General features: G+C 42.6%; 1 protein-coding gene across 1 annotated transcript in view; it reads left to right on the top strand.

The window, feature by feature from the left end:
• Positions 1-25,010, top strand: part of EXPH5 (exophilin 5) — a 55,710-nt gene that overhangs the window by 6,835 nt on the left and 23,865 nt on the right. Inside the window, exons 2-3 of the mRNA XM_030564501.1 lie at positions 18,865-19,022; positions 22,353-22,509. Coding sequence (XP_030420361.1) covers positions 18,865-19,022; positions 22,353-22,509 — 315 coding nt within the window. The remainder of the gene's footprint in view (positions 1-18,864; positions 19,023-22,352; positions 22,510-25,010) is intronic.

Genomic DNA, 25,010 nt, shown 5'->3' with positions numbered 1-25,010 from the left:
GTCTCACATCAAAGGGAAATAAACCTTTTCCCTTCCTCCCTCCAGGTGTTCCTGGAGAGATACACAGAAGCAAACTCCGTGAATCTAAACAGAGGGAGTCCACCCTCTCTATTTCCAGTCCTGGAAACACAAGCACTTCCCTCTTCACCCAGAGGGAATGCAAAGTCAGGCTAGTAAATCTAACACACACAGATTTCCCCCTGACTTCTTCCTCCCACCAATTCCCTGGTGAGTACAGACTCAATTCCCTGGAGTTCCCCCCTAAAGAAAAACTCCAACAGGTCTTAAAAAGAAAGCTTTATATAAAAAGAAAGAAAAATACATAAAAATGGTCTCTCTGTATTAAGGTGACAAATACAGGGTCATTTGCTTAAAAGAATATTGAATAAACAGCCTTATTCAAAAAGAATACAATTCCAAGCACTCCAGCAACTATAGACATGTAAATACAAAACAACAAACCATCTTTGTACTCACAACTTGGAAACAGAAGATTAGAAAGCAGGAAATAGAAATCCTCTCATAGTTGAGAGAGCATACAGGCAGAAGACCAAGAACAAAGGACTCACACACAAACTTCCCTCCACCCAGAGTTGAAAAAATCCTGTTTCCTGATTGGTCCTCTGATCAGGTGCTTCAGATACTTCTTTCCAGGTGAAAGAGTCATTAACCCTTAGCTATCTGTTTATGACTGCTGCTTTGTGTTATGGAGCAGACTTGGTGCATCTCAGGATTTAATTTGTTCTGACTTGTTTATATTTTTAAGGGCCTGATCTTCCAGCCTTTACTCATAGATGTGATTCTGACTCATTTACACAAAATGCCTCATTGAGAAGCATGAGACCACTTGCATGAGTGAAGATGACCCATGGGAGTTAGGAGTAACGGGACAGAATCCTCTAACCCTTTATCATTAAGGAAGGTTTCTAACATCCAGCCTTATGCCTCAACTTCTGAGGCTTAGAGAGGGAAATACAAGGGCAACCAACCATGGTAATTATCCTTATTTCACTGGTGCTCCCTCCTGCTGCTCACACGGCCACAGCTGTACTTTTATTTTTAGCACACTAGCTTGATCTAAATCTAATTGGATTTTATTACTAATAATTATGTACATTTTAATTTGCAGTGACTGTAACTAAGAAACCATGATGCCTTTGTGTTCTGTGTGTTGCACCTTTACACGTCGAAGTATACTGGCCTGAGTGCAGAGACAGTAGCCATAGGAGGAAGGTGGTGTATTGTTAAGGGTGCAAGCCTGTGATTTGGGAGACCTGTATTCAGTTCTCTGCCACACCATTGACTTGCATGACTTTGGACAGATTACTTAGTTTCTGTGCCTTAGTTTCCCACAGCTGTAAAGTAGGCATAGCAGTATTTCCCTAACTCATAGGGATGTTAAGAGAATAAATATGGGAAGGAGGTGTGAGCTCCTCAGATAGTATAGTAATAGGGACCATATAAGTAAGAATGGTAAATTTTGTTTTCAGAGTAACTGCCTGTTATAGAGGAGGCACTGATACACTGTGCTCCCTCCTGGAGACTTGACTTTTGTACTTATAACTGCTTTCCTCAAAGGATAGAAGTATTTTACACTGAAAGTATATGATGTCTCTTTATGAGAAAAAACAACAAGAGTAATTGGATTATATAAGCTAAGAATGACGTCACAGCGTTATAGCTACATATAAACTGTCATTGTGTGTGTGTGTGTGTGTGTCTCTCTCTCACTCACACACACTGTAAACAATGCTGTGGGCCAAATTCTAGCTCCAAATTTGTGTGCACAACTCTGTTCGATCACCTAGGAATGTAAGTGCATAATTTGAGAGAAGAATCTGGCCCTTAAACCCTACTCCTTCAATGAGAACTCTGCCAACAGACCTCTGATCCTATGTAGATTCCCCAAACTTTGGAGCTCTGCATGTGTCCAGAACTCCTTCCACACAGTTTTTTTTTTTTGCAAGACTGGTGTCAAACCTTAGTCCCAGATTTGGACCTTAGCGTCCAAACTATGGGGGTTAGCATGAAAACCTCCAAGCTTAGCTACCAGCTTGGACCTGGTACTTGCTGCCACCACCCAAAAAATTAGAGTGTTTTGGGGCACTCTGGTCCCCCTGAAAAACCTTCCCTGGGGACCCCAAGACCCAAATTCCTTGAGTCTCACAACAAAGGGAAATAATCCTTTTCCCCTTCCCCCCTCCAGGTGCTCCTGGAGAGATACACAGACACAAGCTCTGTGAATCCAAACAGAGTGACTCCCCCTCTCCTTCCCAGTCCTGGAAACAAAAGCACTTTCCTCTTCACCCAGAGGGAAGGCAAAATCAGGCTAGCAAATCCAACACACACAGATCTCCCCCTGATTTCTTCCTCCCACCAATTCCCTGGTGAGTACAGACTCAATTTCCCTGAAATTTCCCAGAAAAGAAAACTCCAACAGGTCTTAAAAGAAAGCTTTATATAAAAAAGAAAGAAAAAAATACATACAAATGGTCTCTCTGTATTAAGGTGACAAAATACAGGGTTAATTGCTTAAAAGAAATATGAATAAACAGCCTTATTCAAAAAGAATACAAATTAAAGCACTCCAGCACTTATATTTATGCAAATACCAAAGAAAAGAAACCATATAACTTACTATCTGATCTCTTTGTCCTTACACTTAGAAACAGAAGATTAGAAAGCAGAAACTACTTCTCCAAAGCTCAGAGAAAGCAGGCAGACAGAAAACAAAGACCCAGACACAAACTTCCCTCCACCCAGAGTTGAAAAAATCCGGTTTCCTGATTGGTCCTCTGGTCAGGTGCTTCAGGTGAAAGAGACATTAACCCTTAGCTATCTGTTTATGACAACTGGCATCTTAGATTTTAATTGGAGCTCATTTCCAAATTCATGTAACTTCAGAATTCATACATACTCTGCTACTCTTTCCTTATTTTTCCCTTTTATTTTTCAATGTGACATCTTTGTACAAAAAAAGCAATATGGCTACATGAGAAATAACTGTGTCTTGCACCTTCATAGAATAGTTCATGATAACATTCATGGCTGCACTGTAAGTTCATAGATTCCTAGGCCAGACGGGAATAAATGTGATCTAGTCTTCATCCTGTTTAATACAGGCCATAGAACTTCCCCAAAATAATTCCTAGAGCAAATCATTTTGAAAACAATACAATCTTGATTTTAAAAATTGCCAGTGGTTGAGAATCCACCACTACCCTGGGCAAGCTCTTTCAATAGTTAATTATGCTTACTGTTACAATTTCACTTCTTATTTCCAGTCTGAATTTGTCTAGCTTCAATTTCCAGCCATTGGCTTGGGTCATGCCTTTCTCTGCTTAGTCTGCTAGATTAAAGAACCCTTGTTATCAAATATTTGTTCCCCATGTAGATATTTACTGAAGGAAAAAAAAAACAGACACCATGTAAAATCAAGCAGGTGGGTTTATAACACACAGCGCTGGTGCAGTGTCACCTTGCTTATTACGCTCAGAGGCACTGTCAGTCAATTGATACTGTAGATTATATGGGTTTTCCATGCGTGGAGAAAAGTGACCGGGTAGGTGGTCCCAAACCCCTGGATAGGTCTAGCAGCAAGACAAGATAAGCACAGTAGCCAATGGTCAAAGATTATATAATGTCTCCACCCATGGTTTTAGGTTAACAAATAACAAACAATTAGTACTTCAAACAATGTATAAATGTATATTAGTTTAAAATATATATGTTGAATTCTGATGTGGGGTCCATAGGAATGAAGTAGCCCTTCTGATTGCCCAACAGATACAGACCTAGCGGTTAAAACAAAAAGACAAATGAAAACTACATGGCAATAAAGATTGTCTTTCAGCTGCTCATTTGTGTTTCTAAGGCAGGTATTGGTAACTGTGGGAAGCAGCAGGGAGGTTGTCACGTCTCATACTGAGATGCTTGAACCTTTTCCATAAACTCAAGGTTGATGCATGGGGAGAACATCTTCTACCAAAAGAACGGACCCAGGCTCAATAGGCCTGTTATAAACAGATAGTTAAGGGTTAATGTCTCTTTTACCTGTAAAGGGTTAACAAGCTCAGTGAACCTGGCTGACACCTGACCAAAGGACCAATCGAGGGACCAAGGTATTTTCAAATCTTGGTGGAGGGAAGTCTTTGTTTGTGCTGTTTGTTTTGTTCGTTGCTCTCTCTTGGACCTAAGAGGGACCAGACATGCAACCAAATCTGTCTCCATTCTTTCTAACAGTCTCTCATGTTCAGAATAGTAAGTACTGGCTAGAAAAGGTGAATTAGGTTTATGTTTGTTTTCTTAATTTGCAAATGTGTATTTTGCTGGAAGGGTATTTTACCGCTGTTTGCTCTAACTTGTATCTTAGGCTAGGGGGGAGGGAGTTCCTCTAGTTTATGTATAAGCTTAGACCCTGTAAACATTTTCCATCCTGGTTTTACAGAGATAATCTTTATTTTTTCTTTCTTTAATTAAAAGCTTTTCTTTTTAAGAATCTGATTGATTTTTTTTCTTGTGTAAGACCCAAGGAGGTTGGGTCTGAACTCACCAGGGAGTGGTGGAGGGAAAGAAGGGAGGGGAAAGGTTAATTCCTCTCTGTTTTAAGATTCAAGGAGTTTGGATCACAGTGATCTCTCAGGGAAAGTCTGGGAGGGGGAAAGGAGGAGGAATGGTTTATTTTCCCTTGTTTCAAGATCCAAGGGGTTTGGGTCTTGGGTCCCCCAGGGAAGGTTTTGGGGGACAGGAAGTGTACCAAAACACTATATTTTTGGTTGGTGGCAGCGTTATCAGATCTAAGCTAGAAATTAAGCTTAGAAGGGTACATGCAGGTCCCCACTTTCTGGATGCTAAAGTTCAAACTGGGAATAATACCTTGACAAGGCTCCTTTCATTCCTTTGGCCTGTTTGCAAATTCAGATAAAAGTTCCAATTATTGCTCCCTATCTGGCATTTTGCTGACTAAGCTTATTTTAGTAAAAAGCTGTTATCTTTTATTTGCTCTGCTTCTCTTAGCTAATATTGTTCGCTGTTTACTAGGCCTCTGACGTCTTGACCAAACTCTGGACTTTGGGCCTGTAAAAAGAGCTGACATAGTCTATATTAGGTTGTTACATAAACAGCACATGGATTCTGTCCCTTCACTTATAGACTGTAATCAAGTCACCCCTTAACTTTCTTTTTATTTAGCTTAACAGACTCAAGGAGTGCAATCATTTTTTCTAATCCTTTAGTAAGGCACTGTGTCAAATCCTTAAGGCATTCTCCTGGCTCTCCTAAACCCTCTCCAAGTTAGCAGCATCCTTCTTGAATTGTGGGCACCAGAACTGGACACCGTAGTCCAGCAGCCATTGTACCAGTGCCAGATACAGAGAGGGGAAAAAACCCTTTGTACTCCTGCTCAAGATACCCCTGTTTATGCATCCACGGATAGGATTAACCTTTTTGACCACCGTGTCACACTGGATTTCCACTCCATACGGCTAAATGCAGTGCCTTGCATGGTGTCAAGTATCAGAGGGGTAGCCGTGTTAGTCTGGATCTGTAAAAGCAGCAAAGAATCCTGTGTCAGATGCACATCTGACGAAGTGGGTATTCACCCACGAAAGCTCATGCTCCAAAACGTCTGTTAGTCTATAAGGTGCCACAGGATTCTTTGCTGCTTTTACAGATCCAGACTAACACGGTTACCCCTCTGATACATGTCACACTGGTAGCTCCTATTCAGCACATTAGCCACTATGACCCCCAAATCTTTTTCAGTTACTGCTTCCCAGGATAGAGTCCCTCATCCTGTAAATTAGTCTATATTTTTGTTCCTAGATGTATACATTTAGCATATTAAAACAGATATTGTTTGCTTTCACCCATTTTATCAAACAATCTCAATTGCTCTGTATCAGTGACCTGTCCTCTTTTTTTATTTACTATTCCCCCATTTTTTGTATCATTTGCAAATGTTTTCTTGCCCAGGATCGATATTAGACTAACAGACCTATAATTACCAGTTTATCCTTTCTAAATATTGGCACAACATTAGCTTTTTTTCCAGTCTTCTCGAATTTCCCCAGCGTTGTAAGATGTATTAAATATCAACATAAACAGTCCAGTGAGTTCCCCAGGCAGCTCTCTTAAAACTCTGGCATGCAAGTTATCTGGAGCTGCTGACTTTAAAATATCTGACCTTGGTAGCTGCTGTTTGATATCTTCCTGAGATGATAGAGGAAAGGAAAGAGTGTTGTATAATGAGACTTTATCTATTTCCCCAAATACATACCAGAAATATTTATTGAACACTTCTATCTTTTCTCCATTATTATTGATGATTCTACCATTTCCCGTATGATTTGGATTCTTTTTGTTCCTAATATACTTATATTCTGTATTGTCCTTAACTCTGTGGCTAAAGCTTTCTCCTTGTGTCCTTTTGCTTCCCTAAGAAATTTTCTGCAATTCCTAGCTTCTGATTTATATTAATCACTGTCAACTTCCCCTTTCTTCCATTTGTTTTTTTTATATATATTATAGCTGCCTTCGCTGACCCTCTAAACCAGGTTTTTTTTTTAACCAGTATGGCCTTTTTCCTTTATTGTGGCTTTTTGGAGATCTAGTAGAGCAGTGGCTTTCAAACTTTTTTTCTGAGGGCCCAGTTGAAGAAAATTGTTGATGTCTGTGACCCAGTAGAGCTGGGGATGAGGGGTTTGGGGTGTGGGAGGAGCTCAGGACTGGGGCAGAGGGTTGGGGTATGGGGGTGAGGGCTGCAGGGTGGGGCTAGGAATGAGGGGGTCAGGGTGTGGGAGGGGGTCAGGGCTCGGGGCTAGGGGTGCAGATTCTGGGGTGGGGCCGGTGATGAGGGGTTTGGGGTGCAGGAAGGAGTTCCAGGTTTGGGGAGTTTCAGGGCTGGGGCAGGAGATTGGGGTGCGGGGTTGGTTTGCAGGCTTACGTCTGGAAGCTCCCGGTCAGTAGCAGAGCTGGGGTGCAGAGGTAGACTTCCCACCTGTCCTGGCACCATGGACTGTGCTGCACCCTGGAAGCAGCCAGCAGCATGTCTGGCTCCTAGGTGGAGGTGCACAAGGGGCTTTGCGCAACTCTTGCCTGCAGGCCAATGGGAGTGTGGAGCCGGTGCTCAGGGCAGGGGCAGCACGCGGAGCCCCATGACCCTCCTGCCTAGAAGCCGAACCCACTGCTGGCTGCTTCTGGTGTGCAGCGCGGTGTCTGAACAGGTAGGCACTAGCCTGCCTTAGCTGGGCAGCACTGCCGACAGTACTTCTAATGTCCTAGTCGGTGGTGCTGATCAGAGTGACCCAGTGCCTGACATGCCGCGACCCAGTACTCTATTGCGACCCAGACTTTGAAAAACGGTGTAGTAGAGTGTTCTTAAACCGTTGTCATTTCGATTTTTCTGATTACTTTTTTTTTTTCTCCCAGATTTGGCTTATAATTGTTTTCAGCTGTATGACATTTAAAGCACCAAGTGTATATATTACTGCATACACCAAGTGTTATATAAGTGACCTACATGGAAGAGCAGGGACTTGCTATGATTTCCCTAAGCGTGTCATCATTATCTACTGAGATGATATTTGTTTATGAAAAGTCTTTTCTCATGATCCACTAAAACTCATTAGACTGGAAGAAGAGACATGTCTTGGTTACATACAAATCAAAACCACTACAAGGGACATTATTTAAGAGAATCACTTCTAATCAGTCAGGTTATGTCAGTAATTACATTCCCTTACATACCATTTGGAATTTACACACATACTTTAAAAGATTATAAACATTCTTCCTCTCAACTGCATCATGAACCCGTAGTTGTTTTATTACTATATTGCTAGGTAGCTTGTGAACATCTTGGTCATAGGCAGTGTGATAACAAGTGCAGTACATCAGCCATTCTGCACAGACTGATTTTTTTTTCCCCTGTCCTGCAGCTCCTATAGTAATTTATACCTGTGCACAAACAGCACAAATTGGTTCTGAAACATTACCAAATCACAATAGTAGCGTTGTACACCCATAATGCACTCTGCATAAAGGTAAATGACTGAACCAAGTTCAGGACAATTGAGAATCAGGCCCACTTTCTAGAGAGCAGCGGACAGCTGTGGCATTATAATGCCCTTAATGACCTGTCACTCAAGAACTTACATTTTCTAACCTATTCATAGATCCAGTAAAAAGATACTCCAATTTCTGCCTTGTCTACTTGTTCCCTGATATCATAATGGCACAAAATAACATCTTCACAATAAGCTATCACTGACCACACAAGATAAAACCTGAAGAGCTCTGTGTGGCTTAAAAGCTTCTCTCTTGCCAACAAGTTGGTCCAATGAAAGAGATTACCTCACCCACCTTGTCTCGTACAAGGTAATAGTGAGATTCAGATGTCAAGATTCAGTGACACAAAGTTCCTCTCTGACTGTTCTCTCAGCTTCTGGTAATGAAGTGGTTTAATGTGCTGGAGGGGTTGTGAAAGATCACTATAGCTTGAGCTGGATCATGAATACATTTAGCTATCATTGTCTCAGTCTGTAGTGTTCTGTGCTTTAAGGACTTGCATTATTTGACTTAAAGACAATCTGAACTCCTGATTTCTTAGCTTCCTCTGAACTCCTGCTTCCGGAGCTGTCATACAGAGGTAATTTGTTTACTCTCCATGGGGATGAATCTTCTTGCTCCTGTAGCTGCCCACTGGCAGCTTGTTATGAAGTTCCAGTGGTTTCCACTTCAAAGCAGTCTGTCTGCCTGTGCTCCTGCTCAGGAGAACAGACATCAGTTAATGGAGATGGAGTTTTGGGCTTAAATAAAGGCAAAATAATATCTAGAATAAAATTCCTGCAGTAAGGAAACTCATGGATATAGTTTAATATGCTCAGTTGCTGCTTTGGAGTGGGTGGGGGGAAATGCAGGTAGCCTATTGACGGTGACTAGAGGGGGCTCATTTTAAGATTACAGCACCAAGGACAACTATAAAGTATAAGGTGCAAGGATGCTCCTGTGGTTAAAACCCAGGGAGTCCAGTGGTAATATTTAATTTACATCAGTGATATGATAGCTTCATTTTCTGGAATCAGTTCCTTTGTGGGCTGATTAAAATTTAACCTCTACATTCGTACTGGGTTAGGCTTTACCAGAATACAGTCAGTGTTGAATTAAATGTATAAACTTGTGATTAGAGCTAGCATACACATTGTTCTGTCTCCCAGATGTTCTGGCATCTGTCTGGCATGTGGTACATCTGATTATTCCTTTGCTCTAAGGGCTTTGAAGCTGTGTGATGTACAGTAGCAGTTTTTATTGTCATAGCTCATTAAGGAAAATATATTGGATGGATTTTGTGGCTTTTTTTTACAAGGGGGCTGAGCACAGGACAGAGAGAGGACTTAGAGGCGGTGGAACTCCTGGAAGGGGCAGAGAAGATAAAGGAGTGCTGCTTCCACTTAAAATATTCCCCAACCCATCCATAAGACTTTCTGCAGATGCTTAATGTGAACAGAGCTCTTGCAGTTTCAGTGCTAGGATGGGGGTGAGGTGGGAGGGGAACCCCTTATTTGTGGCATTCTCTCTCCTACAGGCAGCAATCAAATAGCCACAGCCAAGCCCTGGGTCTACGCTACGGAGTTAGGTCGAGTTAAGGTAGCTTACGTCAACCTAACTCTAAGCATCTACACTAAAATTTAGCTCCCACTGATGTACCATGCCTACTCACCAATTTAATAACTTCACCTCCGCAAGAGATGTAGCACTTAGGTTGACATACTTAGGTTGGCACAGTATAAGTATAGACCAGGGGTGGGCAAACTTTTTGGCCCAAGGGCCACATTGGGGTGCGAAACTGTATGGAGGGCTGGGTAGGGAAGGCTGTGCCTCCCAAACTGCCTGGTCCCCGTCCCCTATCTGCCCCTCCCACTTCCCGCCCTCAGAACCCCCCCCACCCATCCACACACACCCCGCTCCTTGTCCCCTGAACGCCCCCTCCCGGGACTCCTGCCCCTAACAGCCCCCCATGGACCCCATCTCCTATCCAACCCCCCTTGCTCCCTGTCCCGACTGCCCCGACCCCATCCAATCTCCACTGTTCCCCATCCCCTGTCCCCCAAACCTCTGCCCCCTGCTTCCTGTGCCCTGACTGCCCCCCAGGACCTCCTGCCCCATAGTCAACCCCCTTACCATGCCACTCAGAGCAGCATATCTGGAACTGCTCCTCCTGGTTGGAGCCAAACACACTGCCATGCTGCCCTGCATGAGTGCATAGCCCCCTCTCCCAGAGCGCTGCTCATGTGGCGGTGTAGCTGCAGGGGAGGGGGAAGCAGAGGAGGGACTGGGGGCTAGCTGCCCGGCCAGGAGCTCAGGGGCCGGGCAGGACGGTCCCACGGGCCAGACGTGGCCCGCTGGCCATAGTTTGCCCGCCTCTGGCATAGATACTGCGTTGCTTAAATTACCTGTTGCTGTCTTTCAGAAGCTGTCCCGCAATGCCCCGCCGTGACAGTTAAATCAGTGCACGCGCTCCTTGTGAAGATGCACACCATTGGCACAAGGCGCATAGTGTGGACACGCAGAAGCGATGTAATTACTGCAATGGCTGTATGTCAACATAACTTAGCTCAACTTAATTTTGTAATGTAGACTTGCCTTAAGATGTTCCCGCTTCAAATAGCAGTAACTGCATTCCAGAGTGCATGTGGGTGTTATGTGCAAGAGTGGGTCTCTGCCCTTTGACAGTCCAGCTCCTTAAAGTGTTATGCAGCCTGAGAGAGGAGGGCCAGAGGACTAGAGTTGAGAGGCTGATCCACGGAGTCAGGGGTTTCACTCCCAAAAATCCTTTGTACCTTTACTTTTCAGGAGTTTCCTTGCATCAGTGGGAATAGTCTTTCCATTTACTTCTCTGGGCTTTGGATCCGGCCCTCAGAGGGCAAAAGATTGAATGAATATACACCTCTACCCTGATATAACGTGACCCAGTATAACACGAATTCGGATATAACGGGGTAAAGCAGCGCTCTGGGGAGGCGGGGCTACACACTCTGGTGGATCAAATCAAGTTCAATATAATGTGGTTTCACCTATAAGGCAGTAAGATTTTTTTTGCTCTTCAGGACAGCGTTATATCGAGGTAGAGGTGTATTGTGCAATCTTCTTGTTGTGACCTTTATCCCTTACACCCTATACTGTTCGTTTGATTGAGTGCTGTAAAAGCAGTAAATAATAGCGCCACCAGGTGAAGAAATTCCGAGAAGAAAAACAAAGAAATATTGAGAGAAAATGAAAGGTGACAGGTTAAAAGGAAACTTTCTACTAGTCTGCACCCAACCCTTGTATTGTTTTGCCAATCCACTATTGACAAAATCTATTTTGTTCTTCTAAAAAAAGTTCAGTATGAACATTTTTCAGATTTAGACGCTAATTTTGCAGAGACATAATATGCACATTTTAATTTGACAGACCTGAAGATGTTAGATAAATAAACCTTTGCAGGATTACAGCCTTTTACAGAAATCCCCATAGTGTGTGCATCCCAGATGTACTCAGTTTCATTTCTGGCTCTTAATACTCCTGCGGTGTACCTCCAACAGAAAAGTGAAATTTTCATTATCTAAGGGGAAAGAAATACAAGAAGAAAACAAGAGGATAAATAGTACATAAGTAAGATCTTAAATTCTCTCAGCTGTAATATATAAGCTATTGTTAGTAACACATAGAGGAATTTTTTTTTTAAAGATGACAACTTGCCCGTGTACCTTTTTAAATATCTTTTGTATCGTTACAATATACATAGATAAATAAATTAGTGGAACCGCTGGCTTATGCATTCTGAGGGATGTGTGATTGCAGTAACTGAGCCACAATTAACTAGATACATAAGCCAAGGATAGAGAGTTCACCAAAGGAGCATACAGAATAAAGTAGGAGAAAGGTAGTATGTTGAAATTACAAAGAAAAGCATCTTTCCCTGGTAAGAGAAATCTTGGGTCCCAATTAAGACAAAAAAATGGTTTTCTAGTGCTATTTTTCCAATGTGTTTGTATATCCCTCACTGACGAAACAACCCACTTCAAGTATCAGCAGAATAAAATAATAAATTCCTTGAATGACTGCTGCAAATTATTTGCACTGCAGTAGTTGGTATCTAATGCTGTGGGCACAGTTTTTTGTTTTCTTTTTCATGTAGCCACTTCAGCTTTGCCTTCTCAGCCACTGGTTACCTTGAACTGATCAGTTCTTTCTGGTCTGCCCCTCCTTCCCCCATGAAGTCTTCCTCTTTCTCTGGATACTGCAAGATGTATAGTTTGCCATCTTGTATTCAAGGATCATTTAGGGCCTGATCTTGCTCCTACTGAAATCAATGGGAGTTTTACGTTTGACTTAAGTAGAAGCAGAATTGGGTCCTCATTCACAAGTAAACAGGTTGTTATAGGGCATTTTTCAGAGGCTCTAGCTCAGCAACCCAGTCTCTGCTACCTTACTAGTTCCTTCCCTCCCCCTTCTACAGTATGAGGATGGTAGAAAAGATATTTTTCCTCTTTCTCTAGCAGTAGAAGCTCCCAGGTGTCACAACAGGAAGTGCCATGTTGAGACTGTTGCTTTCTCTGCAATTATGTTAATGATAGTAGGCTCCGTATCAAAGCACAAACAAAAACACTCAGGTAACTTCCTCCCCATCTCCAGGCCTACATAAGAAGAATTAGGACATGTTTATGCAAATATGGAAGAGGTGCGTATGTAAAAAAAAAAAGTGATGAAATTGTTCACGGATTGAGCAATATATAGTTGATATTGTTTGAGATAAAGATGGGAAAAAGTTAGAAAAGAGGGGTCATTCAGGATTGTATCTGCTATAGTTTGTTGAACAGCCAACACAGTCAGCCTTCTGGGTGAAGTCCTTGGAAATAATTAGGGTCCTACCAAATTCACGGCCATGAAAAACGCATCACAGACCATGAAATCTGGTCTTCTGCATACTTCACCCTGTACTATATGGATTTCACAGGGGAGACCAGTGTTATTCAAACTGGGGGTCCTGACACAAAGAGAGGTCACGGGGGGGAAAGGGGCTGCAAGGTTACTGTGGAGGTGGGTGTTGTAATATTGCCGCCCTTATTTCTGTGCTGCCTTCAGAGCTGTGTGGCTGGAAAGTGGCAGCTGCTGGCCAGATGCCCAGCTCTGAAGGCAGCACCGCCAGCAGCAGCGCAGAAGTAAGAGTGGAAGTGGGTGTTGTATAGTTGGCTGGAGAGTGGCGACTGCTGGCCAAGGGCCCAGCTCTGAGGGCAGCAGCACAGAAGAAAGGGTAGAAATACCATACCATGCCATCCTTAGTTCTGCGCTGCTGCTGCTGGTGGCGCTGCCTTCAGACCTGGGCTCCTGGCTCCCGGCTAGCAGCTGCTGCTCTTCGGCCACTCAGCTCTGAAGGCAGCACTGTCAGCAGCAGCACAGAAGTAAGGATGGCAATATTATGGCCCCTCTACAATAATCTTGCTACCCACCCCCCTACTACTACCTTTTGGGTCAGGACCCCTACAGTTACAACATCGTGAAATTTCAGATTTAAATATCTGCAATCATGAAATTTGTTATTTTTAAAATCTCATGACTGTGAAATAAAGCAAAATGGATCGTGAATTTGGTAGGGCCCTAGAAATAATCTTTTATCCTCCAAGTTTTTGGAGGTAGTTCTGCCAGTCACACTGTTGTCTCCTCCCAAGATGCTCAAATAGGTGCCATGAAAGAACTGGAGTGGAGGAGATGGAAGAGGCCAGTTAGGGTTTAGATGGTGTTACAGAGCACTGTCTCAATATTTAATTTGTTTTCTGATTTATTCAGCAGTGTTGCAATCCAAATATTAATAGCAGTGACTCAAAGACATGTTTCATGGTCTATATTTGGAGTCAGATTACAATACAAGATTGTTAATTACTTTATATTCTCGAGAACTGCTTTCCTTGTAGTTTAATATTGTTGTTCAGCACTGATTAGGGGGACCATGTAGACATGATTGGGCAAGTGTATAGTGGGGGTAAGATAGTGTTGATGGGAGCTCCTCCAAAGAGAGTGGATCAATATTTATATGGTATATAATAAAAGATAATATGTATAAAATATTATCTATTTATATATATAATATGAAATAAAGGCTGGGGAGTTTTTTGCATGAGTTTGGAAGAATTATATTATTCATAAGGGTCAAATCCCCCACAAGTAATAGATGCAGATCATCCAAAACAAATACCAGTAAAAACTTTACACTGCTTTAGTGTTAATGGTACAGTGCATGAATTTAAAAAAAATATTTGCAGTGTTGTATAGTTGGAATGAAATACCCACATCTATTCATCCAACATATAATAAGGCTGGCTGGATTTTTTGTTTTGTTTTGTTTTTACACTTTCTTGACCTAGCAAATTTTAAAAGTAGATTTAAAAAAACTGCCCAAAACTTCCAAAAGTTTTGAGGTATATACATAATCTAAGGTTTGTAAGAGTGAACAAATCACCTTCCACTGCCTGGGAGCCCACAGAGTCCATGAAGAATTGTCCCTCCAAAAAAATTTTTTTGATTTTGGAAGCTTGTTGTAGGGAATTCAGGTGTTTTTCATCAAGCTTTCAGAACACTTTTTGCTTTTTACCACTAGATGGCAATAAATTGAATATGATTTTCATCTGCCTTTCTTGAACTGTTTTCCTCTTTAAAAATAAGTCAAAAAATTAAACTGGTTTGAGATATATATGTAACTTCTGATCTGTCATATCATTACATCTTACACAAATCAGACTAATAATTTATACTTATTTTTTTCAAAGAGACAATGGGGATGCCTTATAGATGTTCTGATCTTTCAGAACTCCAACATAGCAGGTCTGTGCTTGTTTCTGAGGCAGTTTGTGCTCCTTGTGACTGCAGACTCTCCTCAAATGCTGCATTTATAGTTCTGTGTCTGTATTTTTACTCTCTTAGATATATTAAATCCCTTGTGTTAAGGCTGTAATGGAGGTGGCTGGTGGGAACATCTTGTTCAAATTCCAGCAGTTTGACATGGGAGCAGGGGTGATTTTTCCTGCTTCTAATGGAATTTACCGTCTCTCTCAATACTTCTTAATCATCCAGATTTCCTGAAGAGTAGAGTTTTTGCCTTTGCATCAGATAGTACCAAATATCCAGTTTTTGGGTTTTGTTTTTTTTAACCCTCCCCAAAGGAAATCTACTTAGAAAGGTCTACCCCTATTCTACCTTCCTTCAAATGACATCAGCTGAACAATGCACTACTCAGTACTGTTTTCTGTAAGAAGTGTGAGTGTTCCCAGCAAGTGCATTTAATGCAGTGGCTCTCAAACTTTTTTTTACTGTAACCCCTTTCACATAGCAAGCTTCTGAGTTCAATGCCCCCTTATAAATTAAAAACACTTTTTATATATTTAACACCATTATAAATGCTGGAGGCAAAGTGGGGTTTGGGGTGGAGGTTGACAGCTCATGACCACCCATGTAATAACCTTGCGAACCCCTGAGAGGTTCGAGGCCCAGTTTGAGAACCCATGATTTAATGTAAGCTTGTTTGCCCGCAGTGGTGTCTCCAAAAGAGACAGAAAGTGATCATATGTAAATCAATAAGTGAATAGATTCCTCAGCCTGTAAGCCTCCTCTCAGAGCACAGGCACCCCTGATTTACCGTGGGATTTACCACAGGGAAGATTTTTTGAGAGCCATTGTTAAATACTGGCATTCAGTCACAGGGCTGCACAGAAAGGTTTTCTCTCCATCTGAAATACCACATGGGTGTGGCACTTCTTGCTTTCAAATTACATTACAGTAGTTTTGCAATCCAGGCAAGCAGTAACATGGTTGGCCACATGCCAAGCACCCCAGCATAGCCAGGATTGGCTGTGCAGCACCCTGCCTTTGTTTACCCTCTTCAGGAGCATTTAAGAACTGTGCTGGAGGCTTTCTCATGACCAGCAATACTCCTCCTTGGGATCTGGATGTATTAACATAAACAATTCACACCATCCTCAAAAGTCCCAAAATATAGTCCATCAATATACCACCTAATCTACTCTCCTAGTCTCAGGGCTCTTCTCCAGTCCCAGCAGCTTTTTCAGCCCCTTCTAGCTGGAGTCCTTCCCTGCTCTTCCCAGCACATACTCCCCAGTCTTCCTACCTGGAATCCTTTCATCTCCAGGAAAGGGCCCAACACCCTCCCAATGCTGTCTATGCTCCATCTTTGAGAGGTCAGCCTTCATAGATTCTAGGACTGGAAGTGACTTTGAGAGGTCATCGAGTCCAGTCCCCTGCCCTCATGGCAGGACCAAATATTGTTTAGACCATCCCTGATAGACATTTATCTAACCTACTCTTAAATATCTCCAGAGATGGAGATTCCACAACCTCCCTAGGCAGTTTATTCCAATGTTTAACCACCCTGACAGTTAGGAACTTTTTCCTAGTGTTCAACCTAAACCTCCCTTGCTGCAGTTTAAGCCCATTGCTTCTTGGTCTAACCTTAGAGGCTAAGATGAACAAGTTTTCTCCCTCCTCCTTATAATACCCTTTTAGATACCTGAAAACTGCTATCATGTCCTCTCTGTCTTCTCTTTTCCAAACTAAACAAACCCAATTCCTTCAGCCTTCCTTCATAGGTCATGTTCTCTAGACCTTTAATCATTCTTATTGCTCTTCCTTGGACCCTCTCCCATTTCTCCACATCTTTCTTGAAATGCAGTGCCCAGAACTGGACACAATACTCCAGTTGAGGCCTAACCAGCGCAGAGTAGAGCAGAAGAATGACTTCTCATGTCTTGCTCAAAACACACCTGTTAATGCATCCCAGAATCATGTTTGTTTTTTTTGTAACAGCATCATGCTGTTGACTCATATTTAGCTTGTGGGCCACTATAAGCCCTAGATCCCTTTCTGCCATACTCCTTCCTCGACAGTCTCTTCCCATTCTGTAAAAGCAGCAAAGAGTTTTGTGGCACCTTCTCCAATACATTTGTTAGTCTAGCAGGGAAGCATAGCTCAGTTGTTTGAGCATTGGCCTGCTAAACCCACGGTTGTGAGTTCAATCCTTGAGAGGGCCATGTAGGGATCTGGGGCAAAAATCTGTCTGGAGATTGGTCCTGCTTTGAGCAGGGGTTGGACTAAATGACCTCCTGAGGTCCCTTCCAACCCTGATATTCTGTCATTCTATGAGCTTTCGTAGGTGAATACCCACTTCGTCAGATGCATGTCAGACTAACACAGCTACCCCTCTGATATTTCTTCCCATTCTGTATGTGTGAAACTGATTGTTCCTTCCTAAGTGGAGCACTTTGCATTTGTCTTTATTAAACTTCATTCTATTTACCTCAGACCATTTCTCCAATTTGTCCAGATCATTTTGAATTATGACCCTATCGTCCAAAGCAGTTGCAGTCCCTCCCAGTTTGGTATCATCTGCAAACTTAATAAGCGTACTTTCTATGCCAATATCTAAGTCGTTGATGAAGATATTGAACAGAGCCGGTTCCAAAACAGACCCCTGTGGAACCCCACTTGTTATACCTTTCCAGTAGGATTGGGAACCATTAATAACACTCTCTGAGTACGGTTATCAAGCCAGTTATGCATCCACCTTATAGTAGCCCCATCTAACTATTTGCCTAGTTTATCGATAAGAATATCATGCGAGACTGTATCAAATGCCTTACTAAAGTCTAGGTATACCACATCCACCGCGTCCCCGTTATCCAGTAGAGACCCCTCTACTCTTCCAGCCCTCAGCCTTTTTCAGCTCTTTGGCTTTGGTTTCCAGACCCAAACCCTTCTCCCTGTCAGTCTCCCACAGCATCCTCCTGCTCACTACAACTCTTCTCTGTATCTTCCTGCTGCTCTCATAGATGACACCTGTCCTCCGTTATGCCCCATCAGAGCTGTTAACATTGTACAGGTGGGCTGGATCAGTTCCCTTTTGTAAGGGCCCAGTCCACCCTGCAACATGCATCATTCAGGGTTTTTTTCTGCATCTGCAAACTATTCTTTTAGGTCCCAGTAAATACTCTATTCATAAGACCAGTTATTTTGAATAAAAATAACAATTGTTGTTCAGCTTCTCTTTGTTTGGTACCTTATCCAAGCCACATTTGTATAGTTTAATCCATGCCTAAATCTGCTTTGGAGAAATCTATAAGTTGTAGGTTGGTTATATGCAATGTTAAATACGGGCAAGCCACGAGGTAGTAATGAAAGTTAAGAGTAATAATCTTGTTTAACTGACAGTGCAAAACTATACAATCTGCATTTAGTATTGTGATTGTAGTACACACTGAAAGCTCCAGATAGGGACCGCACACTGCTGAGTGCTTTACAAAATACAGTCTTTGCTGCAAATAGTTTACTATTAGGACAAGAACAATTTTACTGTCTCTCCTCTCTCCCTCCTTCCCCCTGAAATATGAGGATGAAAAATCTCAAAAACGGTTTAATTACAATATATATTATTTAGGTTACTGATGTGACAGACCTTCAATTTAAGCTTTAATGAGTTGTAAGATGTATATGTTTATGCATTATGGCAAAGCAGAAGGCTAACTTAAGCATTTGGGTAGTTTCCTGAAGTCACAGTTAGGCTTGTGCTTAAATACCTTGCTGAACTGGGCTTTCAGCTCTCACTGAAGGTCAAAGGGAATCTTTCCGTTGACTTTGATGGATCATGTCCTAATCCTTATTTGATTTTGCTTTTACACATTTTTTTAAGTAATTTGATTTGTAGAAATCAAGCATAAGGGTTTCTATGAGGGAAAGGAGAGTTGCCAGTGGTGAACAGCAATAGAAAGTAAATTTCTAAATCAGTTGAAAAAGTTGACTGGCATTTTGTTTTCTTTTTAGCAAACTTCAGAAGAAAAAGCAAGATGTAACTGGACTACAGGGAGTGACAGGAGAATGGTTTGAAGAAATACAGAGAAAAAAATTTCAGAATGAAATTGATGTCAACAGAATGTTAAAACGACCACTAGCACATTGGCTAAGAAAGACATCAAGAAACGGTGAGTCATAGTGAATTTTTTTTCAAATCTCTTTCTTAAGTGATGCTTACCAAAACCATAGACTAGACTATCAGGGTTGGAAGGAACCTCAGGATGTTATCTAGTCCAACCCCCTGCTCAAAGCAGGACCAATCCCCAATTTTTACCCCAAGACCAATCCCCAGACAGATTTTTGCCCCAGATCCCTAAATGGCCCCCTTGAGGATTGAACTCACAACCCTGGGTTTAGCAAGTCAATGCTCAGACCACTGAGGTATTCCTCCCCCATGCTCACAGCTCAATGAAAGAGAAATTTCTGAAATTGTGTTGACCCCTTCTCACATCAGAGCTTTGCAAAATAAGATTTTAAAAGGGAAATGTGTTCCTTTAAAGTAACTGTGTTAAAAGTACAATTGTGCAACAGATTATGAAGCTCTTGGTATTTCTTACCCTAGAGTTGTAATAGTTGGAAAGATTATAAGCAAATAGATACAGTGGGCATTATCTGATGAAAGAATGAGTGTTAGTTTTATATAGACTGCAGAAATAAAAATCAAAGGTAAATATAATGATTACAGTCAAGCCTAGTTTTTTTTTAAAGGAGATGAGGGAAATGGAAATAACTTTAGATAAATGAGGCTTCAGAGAAGCAGAGTAGATGTCAGGGGACAAATATGGATAATCAAGATTTGGATGAAAGAGGTTTGAATGTATTTGAATAGAAGCTTGACTGATTACACAGGGCTAAAATGTGTGCAAGTGTCAGATTATCAAGGTGGGAGATTGACCCTGTCTGCTGCCTGGTTGTGACTGTGATAGAACTCTGGGCAGTCGTCTTCCGTGCATGCTGTTGCCCATCAGATCCCAACATGGTCAATGTCCCTGTCAAATTTCCCATTCTGTAGTGCAATGGATTTCAACCTGGAGTCCGGAGTCTGCTGTAGGGCTGCAGGCAGGTTCAGGGGGACTGCCAAGGAGGGCCAGTGTTAGACTTGCTGGGGCTCAGGATAGAACGCCGAAGCCCATCATATACGAGTGAAGCCTGAGCAAAGTAGCTTCACCGGGGCCCCTGTGGTGTGAGGCCCCAGGCAATTGCCCTGCTTGCTATCCCCAACACCGGCCTTGGCTTTTATGTGCAGAAAATCAGTTATTGTGGCACAGGTGGGCCGTGGAGTTTTTATAGCAGGGTAGTCAGAAAGAAAAAGGTTGAGAACCTCTGGTGTAGTGTCTCCCCCATCCTCCCTCCATGGGGCTCTTATGAATAGGTCTTTTCTCCGTTCACATTTCTATCTGTTATAATTTTTTCATCAACCACCTTTTGCAACAGACATACATCACCATCCTCTGCCTCTCAATAGCTGGAGGCAGCATCATAGGAAGCAGAACTACATTTTCATAGAAGGGCTGTATACCAAAAATGTCACCTAAAGGCCACAGTGAGGTTCACATGACTCTTTTGACGTCATGCTTACTATCACCAAAACGTTAGGTTCCAAAAGGAGTAAAGCTTTTCTAACATGTAGTCTGCCTGTCAGTGAGGTACAAATGATACGTTACAGCCAAAAATGAAACCCTAAATTCTCTTTAAGCTGCGTGGCTGGGCTCTGGGGTCTCAGGGCTGTGGTGGGAAGAGATGCCTCTCCCCCAGTAAGTACCTGCCGCATCAGGGAGAGGTGCCCCTCCCCTGGCCCAGGCCCGCTGGAGCTGCCAGGGAGAGGCACCTCTTGCTGCAGCAGCTCGGGGTTGGGGGGAGAGAAGGTTGTGAGGAGACCTCCCTTTCCCCACCGCAGCCACAGGGCAGCCTGTACCCTAAACCCCTCATCCTTGGCCCCACCCCAGAGCCCGCACCTCCCCCACACCACCCTCTGTCCCAGCCCTGAGCCCCATCTCACACCCAAACCTTTCATTCCCGGCCCCATCCCAGAGCCTTCACCCCTAGCTGAAGCTCTCACCCCCTGAAACCAACCCTCTGTCTCAATCCTGAGACCTCTCCCACATCTCGAACCCCTCATCCCCACCCCAGTGCCTGCACCCCAGCCAGAGCCCTCATCCCCCCCACATCCCAACCCTCTGCCCCAGCCCTGTCACTCATCACCTCCATGTTGGTGCACATAACAAAATTCATTCTGCACATGGATGTAAAAAAATTGGAGGGAACACTGCCTATGACATGCACCTTTCATTGAATTGAGAGACCAGCCCCAGAATATTGCCCTTGCCTCTCACAGTTTGTATCAGCTATTTCTGTTCAGTTGTGTATCCATTTCTAGAATGCATTTCCCCTCGACATGCTCCAACGCACACGTTTCTGTGCTGCTGTTTTCATTCTCACATCTGGTGATCTAAAATGGCAGGGGGAGGTGGGGAAATCTTCAATTTTTCAATAATACCCTGTTATCTGAATGCTTTGCTTTGCTTTGCTGGTCCCACTGGGACACCTCTTAGCAGCAGAAACTGCAGTTTCTCTGCTTACTCTGTGAACCAAGCTGTTGTTCACACCCACTTTCAACTGCTTTTGCCAAGAGGACAGGGTTCATGTTCCCTATGAAAACAAGGCCATATTCTTCCAAAGTAAACAAACTATGATGCCCTTTTATGATTCTGCAAAAAAAATAAGCTGAGAGAATATACATAAAATAAAACAATTTAAACATTAACTGTAGCATTCAACCACCAAGAAGGGTCTGGCGAATCCATCATAAACTTGGGTATAACAAGTTTTTTATAATATTCTAGTATCTAATATAAATTACTCATGTAATGATTCTGTTCTGTCTCTCTGGTGTTTATACACATTTGAGAAGTCAACCCATTATGGATCTTTGGTCAACATTTTAAAAAATGACTAATAATTTCAGATGCCCAACTGGAGACACCTTAACAGGGGCCTGACTTTCACAGGGCAGGTGTTCAGCTGTGTCTGACAGTCAGGCTAATTTACTTATCTCATGTTGGGCACCCAAGTATGGATGCACCCAAAATCATTGCTCCCTTTTGAAAATGTGGAGCTGTTATCTTTTTTTCCCCCATTCTCCAGTTAGACACCAAAAGCAAATGTCACTTTGCTTGGTTAAAAGAAATCAGTGATAGTCTGAAATTTCTAACAAACAGAAACGGAAAAAAATATATTTGTCCAGGGAAAACAACTTACAAACTTGCTGTGTCGATAAAGATTCACAAAAGGAAACAAATCCCCTTTTGCTTCTTTGCAGGTCATCTTTAATTACAGCTTACTGCCTGCCTTTATTCAGGCATGCAAAGCTGTAGCTTATTTTTGTATGGTTTAAAAAAATGAGATTTAACAACAACTGGAAATGAATCAAATAACTGCAACATTTTAATTTTTTTTAGATCCTAAAGAGTTCAAAATGTCATCACCCCAAAATCCACAAGCACAAAAGAATGCCTCACCTTCCATTCTGGGTTTCAGAGCTCCTTTCACTTCACTCTTCTCCTTCAAAAAATCAAGGAAGCACAGTTTAAAGCAGCAGACTCAGCAGCAACCACGGTGAGCTATACACAACCAGTGTTCATTCTACTGCTTAATGGTAGTTAGAAAAAGAAAATGAATTGTTTCATGCCTCGCTTGTGAAACTTTGTGTACAGCTCCATTTAAATTAGGTGATTCTCCAGCCTACTGCTTTCCACATGTCCCAGTAGGAGCACGATTTTATTGGTCATGTAACGCAAAGTTATCAGTTAAATGTCAGAAAGAATAAAGACTAAGTCGAAAGTAAGGGCCAAATTCCCATCCTTAGATGAAATTTCATTTGGTCAGGCTTTGCACGAAAGCTGCATGGTTGTTACAGTCTCTGGGCTATAGCACCGGCTCTCGCTCATTATGCCCCTTCTTCATGGGGCCTGGATAATAGATTCAAGTAGTTTGTAGACACATTGGCAACACCTCACTGTCAAACCCCTCTTTGTGATGCAATGTTGTTGTTGTTGTTATTTATATTGAGGTAGTGCTTGGGGTCACCAGTCATGGATTAGGGGCCCACGATAGAAGGTCCTTTTCAAACACATAACAAAAAGGTGGACCCTGCTCTGAAGAGCGTATGGACTTATAAGACAAACTTAGATTGTAAGCTCTTTGGGGCAAGGACTGTCTTTTTTGTTCTGTGTTTGTACAGAGCCTAACAATGTGGGGTCCTGACTGGGGATCCTCGGTGCTATAATAATACAAATAATAAATAACACAAGACAACAGATAGATGCAACAGCAGACTGGGGGAGGGGGAAGAAAGCATAAGGTAGTAATGAGACAATATTGGTCAGTATGATGAGTAGTTGTTTTCACACACCAGCTACCTAACAGTTGGTGAGGTTTTTGTATCACAGCAGGAGAGTTTTAAGGTGGGGTTTGAAGGGGGACAGTGAGGTAGCCTTGCAGATGTTTCCAAAGAGCTCCTCCCTAGCAGAGCAGCAAGGTGACCATAACTGAAAATTAGTGGCCCCCTGTGAGTGCTGGGAAGCAGATACTAGCTGTGGCACAGCACAGTCCAGCTATTCCCTCTCCTTCTTCGCTCTTGTCATAACCCCTGCACTGGGGACTGGGAGCAGGACCAGTGTAGAGCTCTCTCACCATCTCTATGCAAACTACAGTGGGCCCTCTGTATAGGGAGTATTCAGGGGGCCATTCCCACAGCATAAATGCCCACAGCATAAAGGGGCATTTGTGTAACTCAGAAAGAGAATAGGGTTTCAGGAGGGATATATATATTGGTGTGAAATCAATCTTGTGGGATGAGATCAAATGAAAGCAAAGCCTAGGGGGCTTCAGACTCTTCAATTTGGCAGCCTTTACCAGTATGAAAATGACTTTTTTTGAAAAAGCAATAGAAGATGCATATAATTGTATGTACTCACTGCTTCGGTTTTCCTGATTCTATATTTATCCTGATTTTTCAACAGAAAATGTATAAAATAGATCTTGGGTTCAGATGATCTTGACCAGTGGTGGGCATGTCAGGGTAATCCGTTGGCAGCCTGTGAGACGGTTTGTTTACATTGACTGTCCACTGGCCCAGCCATGCGCAGCTCCCAGTGGACGCAGTTCACTGTTCCCAGCCAATGGGAGCTGCAGGAAGTGGCGGCCAGCATGTCCTTGCAGCCCATGCTGCTTCCTACAGCTCCCATTGGCCGGGAACAGTGAACAGCGGCCACTGAGAGCTGCAGGAGGCCTAGCCTGCGGACGGTCAATGTAAATAAAATGTCTCATGGCCTGCCAGCGGATTTCCCTGATGGACCATGTGGGGCCTGCAAGTTGCCCACCACTGATCTTGACTCATTACAAGGCAGAATTTGAAAAATAAACAGCAAGGCTATTCTGATGTGGAGCTGAGCCAATTACTGAATATCCTAGTCACGTCTCCCTATTGAAAACTTCTCCGCCCTTTCTAGGTGTTGTCTTGGCATGTGACTTGTTTTATGTGTAGACAAAGCAATACAAATACTTTGGCTGTCACCAGGTAAAGTTATTTGGAGAGTAAGTGATGTACAATAGACAGCAGCACTGTAAGTCATGTAAGTAAGCTTGACTGGCGGAAGCCTGTAAACAACTAGGTATTAGCAACTCTTTAGATGGTACTTTGTCCTTTTTGTGCGCAAAAAAAAAAAAAAAAAAGTCTTACCTGCTGTGGGGTGTTTTTGTTGTGCGGAAAATATTATGGAAGGCTGCAAAAAGAAGTCTATTTACGTGGAGCTATTTAAGAGGCTAATAAAAGGGTTGTAACACCAAAGTTGGCAGTAAGGCATTTGATGATGTAAGTTATTCTTATTCTCTTCTTATAGATTATTTAAATAGCGCTTCTTTTTCAATGTAATACTTACGTTTTACTTAACCAAGTGTTTTCAACATGCTTGCATAATTTGATGGTTGTTTAGCTGGATACTGTGTAATGCTCATACGAACACTAAAAGTAGACTGCGATCTGAGAGAGAACCCATGCATGGGCCATTGCAGATTAGAGCCTGACTGAAACTATCAATTTGCTGCAGAATCTATTT

The sequence above is a fragment of the Gopherus evgoodei genome, chromosome 1, assembly GCF_007399415.2.
Source record: "Gopherus evgoodei ecotype Sinaloan lineage chromosome 1, rGopEvg1_v1.p, whole genome shotgun sequence".
Classification (NCBI taxonomy): Eukaryota; Metazoa; Chordata; order Testudines; family Testudinidae; genus Gopherus; species Gopherus evgoodei.
Note: the sequence above shows the minus strand (reverse complement) of the source record. Positions and strands in the feature narration are given on the sequence as shown.